The 11152-nt window shown below is 45.2% G+C and overlaps 1 protein-coding gene across 1 annotated transcript in view; it reads right to left on the bottom strand.

Moving 5' to 3' along the window:
* Positions 1-1065: 1065 nt before the first annotated feature.
* The window catches only part of Apc (APC regulator of WNT signaling pathway), a 96997-nt gene continuing 86910 nt past the window's right edge, over positions 1066-11152 (bottom strand). The window contains exon 17 of the mRNA XM_038332074.2: positions 1066-11048. Coding sequence (XP_038188002.1) covers positions 4481-11048 — 6568 coding nt within the window. The 3' untranslated portion in view covers positions 1066-4480. The remainder of the gene's footprint in view (positions 11049-11152) is intronic.

The raw sequence follows: 11152 nt of genomic DNA, 5'->3' as shown, positions 1-11152 counted from the left end.
GAAAGCGGGCCGAGCAAGCCAATAAACAGCATCTGTCCGTGGCCTCTGCATCAGCTTCTGACTCCAGGCTCCTGCCCTCACTGCTTTGGTCATGGTGTTTCAGCACAGCAAGTGACCTAACTAAGACAGCCTGTCATTTAGAGGACTTAGGAAACTTGAGAGACTCTCAAATGATAAAAGCACTTTAGACAAATGGGATGTTTTTATTTCCTTCCAAGGAATGCAAATACTGTGGTAACCTTATCATTTAGTATTGTGGGAATCTGACATCAATCCAGTTCTTTCGACAGCGACCCCTCCTTTTCTCCCTCTATTTTTGAATAGGCTGGGAGTGTGGCTCACTGGTAGAAATGCTTGGCTTCCACACTTGATTCTCCCCCATTACCAACCCCAACGATGATGTGTTTAAGTGTGGCTTTGTTAGCTTCCAGTCACTTTAGGAATTGGGGTAATTCTAGTAGCTAGCGACTGTCTCTTAATTGCTCTTTCCTGAATCTGCTCCCTTCTTTCTTCCCTGGCTTGTTACACGCTCCCTAGTCAGCCTTTAGTCTGCAGATACTCTGTTACATCTCTCGCCAGCCGAAACTTGTGTGTGCACATGGGTGGTCAGGCCGATGCACACATGGAGGTCAGAGGAAGAGGTCAGGGTCCTACTCTAACACTGTATTATTCCCTTGAGAAAAGGGTCTCTCACTGAGCCTGGAGGTAGGCTGGCAGCCAGCATATACCCCAGGCTGGCCTTCACCCCCCAAACTAGAGATGACCTTGAACTCCTGACCCTCCTACTCTCCCCCCCCCCCCCCATGTGTGTCACCACACCAGGCCAGAAAATTTGTGACTTTTATCTCAAACTGACTAGCCTAGTCAATTTAGTTTATCTAACCCAGGCCACATAGGTCTTCAGGTACAGTCATGATCAGGAGAAAGGCTGGGTACATGGTTCAATGGTTTATCAGTGGGGTAAAGTGTTTAGGTCCCAAAAGAGTGTAAATAAATGGGCTGATAATCCTTCAAAAGATGCTTCTTCCTGGTGTTTCTTATATTCAATGGCAACCTTCACTAGTATACATTAAGCATTTTTAATTAAAAATAACAATCAGGTAACTTCAAGAAAGTAAGTGAACAGAAATATAGAGAAAAATTATCCTGAATACCAGAGGAAAGTATATTTAGCACCAAGAACAGTATTACACATATAGAACATACAGTCTGAAAGATGCAGCAATGGTCTAACAAAAAGCAGAACGTATTTTCATAGACCAGAGTTAAGAGACCAGGAGGAAAATGACCTGGGTTCACAGAAGTCACAGTTCATAGATCTCCACATTACAAAGCAGTATTCTAAGGAGCATGTGAGGGAAACAAGCTCACTAGAAAGTGAGAAACAAGACACACTCCATGTCAGCCTCCTCGACTCTTGAAAAGTTGTTTGGTAGAGTCAATCATCTGATCATGCAAACCCATCTTTAACTTTGGGCAGTTTAATTCTTGCATTTCTAGTATTCTTTTCTTTTCTTAGCTGTCAACTGTCTCCCGTTTTCAGCAACAAACTCATTTTTCAATTAACTTTGTGGTAATATGATCCACATTTTACACATAAAGAAAATCCTGACGCATGAACAGTACTGGTTGGTTCCCACAGGGCCTGTCTTATTTCATCTTTACCTCCTTAGCGCCCTGGTGATCTGCAAAGCTTACCATCGGTCCATCACTGCTACTGTGCACTAACAAATGGAGGATTTTCCTTTCACCTACAACCAATTTTCTCTCATCTCGAATTTCTCTTTTCAGTCTCATACCGCATATCCAAACTACATATTGGTAAGGCTCTTTAACGGGAGCGGTCTCTAAGCTGTCTCTCTAACACAAGCTGATCCTCAGATGCAGTGGACATGTTCAGAACTGCGTGTTTGTTAGTCTGGTGAGTTTACTCCCTACTGTGAGTTGACACAGGTTATGGAATTGGACAACTCAATATTCAGGTCTTTCCTGCCAAGGAGCTTCCTGGGCAGGTTAAAGGTCCAGTTGTTTTAAGTGTTAAGCGCTGTGCTGTGGCTACTAAGGACAGTGGTTCTTCACGGTCCCCACCCCATAAGGCCACGTATCATCCCTGAAATCGTTCTTGCAACCCTCTCCAGGTCAACTCTCTCAAACTGGGGGTGTGGGGCCCAGCTGTGATTTAATAAACACTTCTGACGACCCAAACACACCTACCTGTCTGAAAACTGCTACCTTAGGCTTTCTTTGCTGTAGTCCAAAACTAAACAGGCCCCTGCCCTTTAATAGCCTGCTAAGTAGTGGTCAATCCTCAACAGTGGGCTTAGTGTGCCCTTAAAGCAGCAGCTGGAGCACTGGGCTTGCTCCCAGTTAAGACATCACCCAGTGAACTTTCCAGAGCAGAACGGAGGAAAGACCTTCACTTCCACAGCCATCACCTCTAGCCAGAGGGTTTCACTCAACAACGACAAGGGACAACACAGACAGACCCTTCCCAGTAGGGCTGCCCCTGGGGATTTTAGTCTCCAACAGGTGGAATGAACTCTTCTTTTAGTTTGAACATTGATTTTTAAAGACATGTACTAAAAAGCAATTTATTCTAACTAATACCTCATATCTTTCCACAGAAATACTTGAAGTGGCTTATAAAAATTGGCGTGCAGTAATTCTAACCGAAATTATGACTGAAAGGCAGCTATGACTACATCCCCATCCCCGATGCTCATGGCAGCCCGGGAGAACATGATGGGATATTGTTTTTTTTTTTTTAAAAACCCACACTTCAGATAAAGTCTGACAAAATTGAAACTCTTGGCTAATTACGTGTATCGGTGCAATCCCCCTCATGACGGAGTCTCTCTGCCATATGGGAAGTGGGCACTAAACACCTCACCACTGTACCCATTAAAAACGAAGTTGTCCTTAACAGGCTGGAACTAAAGAAACCTTTTGACTTATTAATTATGGTGCATGTGTGGCAGTTAGAGGGCAGCTTCCACGTCACCTGCTGAGCCACCTTGTTGGCCCTAGGCAGTCCTTTGGAAATGTATGAGCTTTGTGTGTGCACTTGCAGATGTGCCATGGCAGGTGTGTGGAGGTCAGAGGGCAGCTTTAGGGACCATGTGGGTCTTCAGGCTTGACGGCAATCACCTTTGTCTTTCTTTAAAAATTATTGTAACAGCATTAAATTTATCTCTGACATTTCACTGACTTGTATTCTTTGAGCATCAGAAAATACTGATTATGCCTGGTCACAAACAATCTACTTTAACATACAGAGTGGTGACAGGCATCAATTTCAGACCCAGTATCAACATGGAGGTGACGGGTAAGACAGTGCACTGTAAAGCCCGAAAGACACAAGTGACACCTGTCAGAAGCCAATGTTTCAAGTATGAATCCTATCAAGGAAAAGGAGCTATTATTCTAAGTGGGCCGATCTCTCCTCGTCTTGTGCTATTTCAGGCATTTGCTTTAATCAGACTCCAGCGTATAAGAAAAGAAGTGGAGGGATATCAAGCATTGAGAGGTGCTAAGTACATAAAAATAAATTTTAGGAATGGGTAAGTGTCAAGAATCTTCTTCATTGTCTTTATTACAGTAAGAGGGAATTTTACTCTTAATGCATAGAATCTCAAGAAAAAATTTACATTTAGCTTTTAAAAGAGGCCCTTTTGACAATTATTAATACAAACGTGAAATAAGACCCTTCAAACAAATACCAATTTCAGTAATAGTTTACATACAGCAATAATTTATTCTGAAATGTTCATTTAGTTTGAGACACAGCTCGTCTCATTAATAAAAGAGCAGCCATCTCACCTCAAATACCAGAATATACAACAGTTACAGCATAGCAAAAATCCTACCTACTTTCGATAAACTCTAGTTCAGGTAAAAATGTGTGAGCTGCCACACTCTAGCTACCCCATGCACACCATGTGACCACGGGAACTGAACCATCAGTTTCATTCATGCAGGAAAGCAAAGCAGGCTGGGTAAACATGTGCACTGGGAACCATATCACTGTGAATTTCACAGCTACATGATCAATTATGACATTAGATGGATTCACGAGGACTATTTTTTGCATAAATACCAATTTCTCCCTGATGTAAGTTTATTTTATAATCTAGAAACGATTGATAACAGCAATATATCATATAGCATCTATCTGTAGTGTTATTTTAAGATAAGCGATGATTAAAGGACGATGGGATGGATGCCACTTACATACATGTGAAACATACTGTACAAATATACTTGGCTTTACCATTTCTTTCCTACCTAACAAGAGTGCCTTCCAAAATGACCGGTGAGGACCAAGTGGACTATCAAACATGGTTTCCAGAACAAAACCCCTCTAACGAGAGTCAAACCTATTTACAAAAATTTTCAACCTTTAAAGTTTTCTTTGAAATAAAGTCTCTATACAGCAGTTGTGATAAGACCAGCTTTTTCTAGGTTTGTCCTTCCAGCTCTTTTAAACAGATGTTACGAGGTAAGACCCAGAATGGCGCTTAGGACTCTGGGCTCCACTGGATTCCGTGCTGTCAGTCTTTGAATCCCGCTTCTTGGTGCTGTTGCTCACCGGCGTTGGGATCTGCGAGGGCCGGGCTGACGTGCCATCTGCACTGCTTTTCCGAGGGCTCGGGTTGTAATTAAAAGGCGACACTCGGGCAGCAACAGTCCCACTAGGTGAGCTGTGCTTGCTGGAGCTGCTTGAGCTGAAAGGGGTGCGCTCGACTACACTCGTCTCACCAGGCTCTGCTGCAGGCACAGAGCCACTCTGTCCTGGCTTTGCCTCCGTTCCTTTCTGCTCTGGGGCGTCCACCTGAACAAAGGAGTTCAGGCGGTTCTCCAGGCCCGCCATGTGCACAGGACTGCCGCTGCCCACACTCTGCTTTCCCTGACTGTCTTTTGCGTCTTTAATGCTTGGATTTCCCTTTTCTGAAACACTGTCAATCACTGGAGGGGTGTTACCTGTGGGAGACCTTCCAGACCGAGGGTTGTTAATGGGGCAGTCTTCAATTCTCACCCAAACGTCCTCTGTTTTAGAAACAGGAGGTGCCATCTGATAAATCAGAGTCTTTGATTCAGCACCATGGGCAGCACCTGAGGAAGTGGTCTGAGAAACCGTGTTTGTGGGAGATATTTCACTTTCTTTGATTTTCCTCCACGTGCCCTTTGTGGGCACCTGGTTTTCCTTCGCTTGTCTGGGTCCCGGCACAGAGTTCACAACCTTTTCATCCTCACTCTTTGCTTTTTCACTGGACTCCGACGAAGCGGAAAGAATGGAAGATGAGCTTCCAGTTCTTCTCCAAGTGCTCACTCGAGGGAGGGACGAGGAGTGTTTGCTGTGCTCTCGCTTCCAGGTTCCTGCCCGGTTGATTGGCAGTCGGGAAGGACTTTCAGAATGGGAGCGTGTGATATCGTGGCGCTTTCCTGGTCTCCCATCATTATACTCAATAGTGGGGCTGAGATTAGGTGGGAGCTTTCGCCATCCACCAGCCTGAACAGATGGATGTGTGCTCAGAGACATATCAGGAAGGGAGGGACTTAGCACTGGGGTCTGTGCCTGGGGCCTGGTGGGAGAGTCTGGTCTAGAAGATGGAGACAGGGACTCAAATGAGGCAGACTCCTCCAGCTTCCTCCTTAGGGTCGGGCTTGGGGCTTCTTTGATGAAAGTAGACTGGCGTACTAGCACAGGCCTTTCTGATCTATCTGACTCACTTCCACTTGACTTAGTTGAAGACATTCTAGAAAGTTCTACCTTCTTATTGGACCCATTGCCATTGCTCATCTGGTTCAGCCCTTTAGATGCGGACTCGCTTCTCGGGATACTACTGGCATTCTTGGGTAAGCCTGCTTGTTTGGTAAGGTTTTGTTGGCTCATCTGTCTGCCGGGGGATGTATAGGACATTTTCCCAGAGCCTGAGGACTTGGTTGAAGCAGTGCTCGGCGACGACGTTCTGGGCAGCTGAGACAGTTTGTTAGGAGGGCTTATTCCATTTCTACCAGGGGAGATGGAGTTTCGCCCTGGAGACTGCAGCGGCCTACTTAATGGTTGCTGTGTAGGCCTTGAGGGAGTGGAGTCTCTAGATCCTGATCTCGAAGGCCCCTTATTTGACCCACTGATTTGGGAAGTTTGCCTGGTAATAGGGCTCAGCTCTGATTTTACTGATGGCTTGGTTCCTCTAGGAGAAGTGGTGGCTGCTGGACCCTCACTAGGGCTTTTGGTGGCTGGAGTCTTGAGGGGTGCACCCTTCTTAGAAACAGGGCTTGTACTGGAGGAGCTATTCCGAGCCCCGGGGATGTGGATCATGGTCCTGCCTCTTGAGATTGAGGGCATGTTTGTCGGGAGAGGCTGTTTCATTTGGCTGGAAATTTCTGAATTAGATCGAATCTTTCCAGTAATCAAACTTTTATAAACCTTTTTCCCACCTTTGATTCCTTTATTTTCGGATTCTATCTTTTTTGCTTCTAATGTGCTTTTCTCCCCAGGTTTGAGAATTCTCGGGCCTTTATTACTTGTGAGGGGTTTCTCCTCTTGATCGGGTGTGAGGTGAAAGGGTGAGCCCAGGGAGATGCCTGACTTGAGGGAGAGGATGGAGTCGGAATCGGACGAAGCCTGTCGAGATAAACATGCAGCAGCAGCAGCAGCCTGGTGCAAACTACTCACTATGGAGTTCGCACCTTCCTGAATAGCTTTCCAGTCAAAATTTTCTGAATCAGGAGATAAACCGTGTTCTGAATCTGGCCTCTGGATATCTTTCAAGTCAAGTGTCAGATCTTCAGCTAATATGCCTCCCATGTTTCTGGGACTCTGCTTTCCACTATCACCCTTGAGTCTTGAAGGTCTTTTCTTTTTCGGCATTGCAGAACTGATGCACTCCTGCAACAGGTCATCTTCAGAATCGATGCTCAGAGAACTGAGAGAGCTGTTTCTTGAGAAGCAGACAGGGGTGTCCTCAACATGAAATGACTTGGGCGCATACCCAGATGCCTGAGGCTTACTTGGTTCCCCCTGTGCATTAGTAGGTTCAGCTTCTTTGACTGGTTCATTTTCTTTGTTATTGTTGTTTTCTTGGTCAATGTCACTAAGGGAACTCAGAGAGGAATTTCGAGAAAAGCAAACTGGAGTATTTTCAATAGCAAAATTCTGCAATTTTTCATCCGTTGCTGCCCCCCTATCTGGCAAGTCTTTGGAGGCCTGGGGGAAAGTGGGTTGTTTCTGAAGCCCTGGTTTGGACTGTCCCCTGTTTACTGGATGTTTTGTATTAGCTTGTGACTTACTAGCTGACTGTTGGCTTGAGGCTGGTTCTGTGTGGCAGATACCTTTGGCTTCTGAATCCTTACTTTCTTTCCCCTTTCTTAACTCAGCCTTTTCCCTGGACAGATCAACATCGTCATCATCAAAATCTAGAGAGCTCAAAGAATCATTTCGTGAAAAGCAGTAAGGAGTTCCTTCAATAGGGGTGTAAGGATGCGGCGAATCGAAGGCGAAGCTTCCACGGACTCTGTCTTCGTTGTTCGGCAGCTTCTCACTGAAGTCCTTAGGGGTGTTTTTCGAGCTTTGTTTCTTTGAGTCTTTGCTGTCTGAGAAAGTTTCTTCAGCATTTACGTTAACCTTTGAGTCTGCATTCTTCCTCATTCGTGTTCTATATTCTGTACTTTGTGGCATGGGCTTTACTGGTGAAGTCGGCTTCTTTTTCTTAGTGTCTAATTGATTTTTGTTAGTTCCAGATGAAGTCACTGATGCTTGTTGGACCTGGTCCATTATCTTTTTCACTCGGAAAGGCTTGTGGCTTTTTCCTTTGGGCAGAGCAGAATTGATACATTCTGCAAGAATATCTCCTTCCTCTGCCCTAGTGTCATCCAGGTCTGGCGTAACTACCGATGAGATGTTCCCCCTCTGAGCTTCATCTGTACATCTGCCCTCTGTAGGAATCGTATCTCGTTTTTCAAATTCGCCTGACTGTGTACCTGCTCTAATTCCGTCACCAGCAGCCAACTCATTTGGAGGGGATTCTATTGTCAGATCACTCAGAGATGTCGCTGTGGAAAAGTTTATAGGTGTCCCTTCTACACAGTACACGCGGGGCATATCGTCTCCAGGTGTGAAGCTAACATGCTTCTGTGTCTGCAGCCTGTTTTGTGATGGCAGAAGCTTGTACACAGGCAGCTGACTTGGCTTCCTTGCCACAGGTGGAGGTAATTTTGAAGCAGTCTGGGCTAGCTTTTTGGCTTTGCGTGATGACTTTGTTGGCATGGCTGAGATAATGCACTCTTCTAATATTTCAATATCATCGTCATCTGAATCATCTAGTAGGTCTTTTTCAGAATCAGGGTTTTCTATCTCTTTCTCCTGATTTTCACTGTCTTCAGGCTGCTCTGGCTCGGTTTCATTCCCGTTGTCGTTTTCCTGAACTGGGGGCATTATTCTTAATTCCACGTCCTTCTGTATAAATGGCTCATCGAGGCTCAGCGCGCTCAGGCTGGATGAACAGGAAAACCCATCTGGAGTACTTTCTGTGGCAAAGTGCAATAAAGTATCAGCATCCGGAAGGACCTGGACCCTCTGGACCGCAGCATTCACAGCAGTCTGCTTAGGGCCACTCTCTCTCTTCTCCGCAGCAGGCGCTTTAGTTTTTGGCACCTCTCTCTTGGTCTGGACTGTCTGGGGAGGAGGAGGAGGGGTTTTGCTTCTGCTTGGTGGCATGGTCTGGCCAGGGCTATCTGGAAGGTCACTGGGGCTGATAATGCCACTCACCATTCCACTGCAAGGCTCACTCTGAACAGAGCTAGCAATAGAGCGACTCTCAAAACTGTCAAGTGAGCTGACAGAAGTGCATCGGCTGAACACAAGTGGGGTCTCCTGGACATAGTGTTCGGGGGGACTTTTGGGCGTCTGAGCACCACTTTTGGAGGGAGACTTGGCCCCTGAAGAAAATTCAACAGCCTTATGCCTGGTTGGTTCTGAAGCTAAGCCAGAAGCTTGGAGTCGGCTAGGTTTGGTTCTGGCGTTCTGGGACACTGCTGGAACTTCGCTCGCAGGATCTTCAGTTGATCGGGCTCCATCGTCCTCCTTTGTCTCTGCTATCTGCAGAGTGTTAGCAGAATCTGCCTCCTGTGTTGTCGGATCACATCCTATTTCATCTTCAGCGGATGACAGAGATGATAATGAACTGCACCTTGAGAAACATATGGGGGTGTCTTCTACACAGTAAGTCTGCATAGTCTCTTGGTTGATGGAGGGGACTTTGCAAGTGGTCCCTTTTTGAGCCTGACCATTTCTCTGTGCTGAACTTGGATGCAGCTGGTTCTGCCTTTTGGCATTAGATGAAGGTGTGGATGTATTCTCGTTGCTTGGAGAGGTATGTTCGGTTTTAGTGCTTTGTGCTGATGAGTTCTTTGAGAATGGAAATGATTGCTTCTGGGAGGAAGAAATGTCAGTGGCATATTTTAAACTATAATCAATAGGCTGATCCACATGATGTTTTTCTTCGTTATATTTTATACTATAGTTTGTTGGTCTCTCCTCTTCTTCATGTTGTTCTTCCTCTGAATAACGCTCACTGTAGTTGGTAGGCTTATCATCTTCATAGTCATCTTCCTGACACAAAGATTGGTTTACATTTTGATTAATCGCATGACTAGAACCCATTCGATTTGTTTCTGAACCACTGGTTCCCCTAGACCTATATGGGGAAACACATTCCTGTTGTCCAAAATGTGGTTGGAACTTGAGGTGTTTATCATCCGTGTTCTCAGAATAGACAGGATAATTGGTGTTTTGGCTTCTGGGTTGTCTTTGCTCGTTTTGCTTTATTTCATCTTCTATTACATGCTTCGGTCTTGCCCATCTTTCATTCTGTGAGGGACTCTGCCTTCCAGAGTTCAACTGCTCATCTGAATATTTAAGACTGTAATTTATCGGTGTATCCAGTTCTCCATCATTATCATCCATATGATTTGCACTATGTATCTTATGGGCTAGGTCAGCTGGATACTGACCATAACTGCAAAACTTACTTTCATCATCTTCAGAATAGGACTCGACGGAGGGCTTCATCTGACCTCTTTTGCCGTAGCCATCACTACTGTTGACACTGTTTAAACTGTCATTGGAAGATCTCTTATACTCCACTTTGGCATAAGGCATAGAGCATGTCCTATTTGAATTTTCCGGTTTAGTGAAGTTGTATGTGTTTGAATGTGTATGGGAAGCAGAGCTTCTCCGTGCTGCATTCCTCTCATCCGGCACACAATGGAATTCGGTGGTAGAGCCGGAACTTCTGTCTTCCTGGGAGGTATGAATGGCTGATACTTCTTCCATAACTTTGGCAATCTGGGCTGCAGTGCTAGAGATCTGCAAACCTCGTTTTGAAGAGGTTCCTGCATTTTCTGTTGTTGAATGGTAAGTGCTGAGGCCAATACCTCGTTCTCTCTCTAAACTTCTGTCTTTTTCAGAACGAGAACTGTCTAAACTTCCCCTCGATGAAGAAGAGCTGGGCAATACTGTAGTATTTAAATATGGTGAAAGAACAGTCATGCTCCCAGCATTGAAACTGTCTGCCCTATTATCATCATGTCGACTGGTGTCAAAAGCATAGTCACCATAAAGATTTGGCTTGTGCCTCTGCTTGCTACGATGAGATGCCTTGGGACTTAAGTTGTCAATGTTGTCAAAGGTTTCTGATAAATGCTGAGCATCTAACTCTGCTTCTAGGGCCTTTTGCTTCCTAACGTGAAGAGATGGCAAACTTGACCCAGGAGACATAATATTGGCATCCTTATACTTTGCAGGTCTGTTTGCCATGAGGTTCCTTAGAGCTGCAGCACTTCCCATAGCAATCATTTTGTGCTTTGAATGAATGAGGTTCTTGAGCATGCTCACTGCCCCCATGTCCCATAAAGCTTCCTGGTCTTTAGGATTTCTTGCTGAGAGATTCCACAGAGTTCCACAAGCATTACTGACTATCGTCAAGCTGTGAGATTTCAAGTGCTGTAATAAAGTCTGTAGGCAATTGTTCTCTCTTAGGATTTGCCTGAATTAAAACAAGAACACATAAGATTCAGGGGGTGTGGTCAGTGACAACAGATAAAGGACAGAAAGCATCGCAGCCCTGAGCTGACTACTAAACACAACAAG

This window comes from Arvicola amphibius, chromosome 5, assembly GCF_903992535.2.
Source record: "Arvicola amphibius chromosome 5, mArvAmp1.2, whole genome shotgun sequence".
Taxonomy (NCBI): Eukaryota; Metazoa; Chordata; class Mammalia; order Rodentia; family Cricetidae; genus Arvicola; species Arvicola amphibius.
This window is presented reverse-complemented; position numbering and strand designations above follow the sequence as displayed.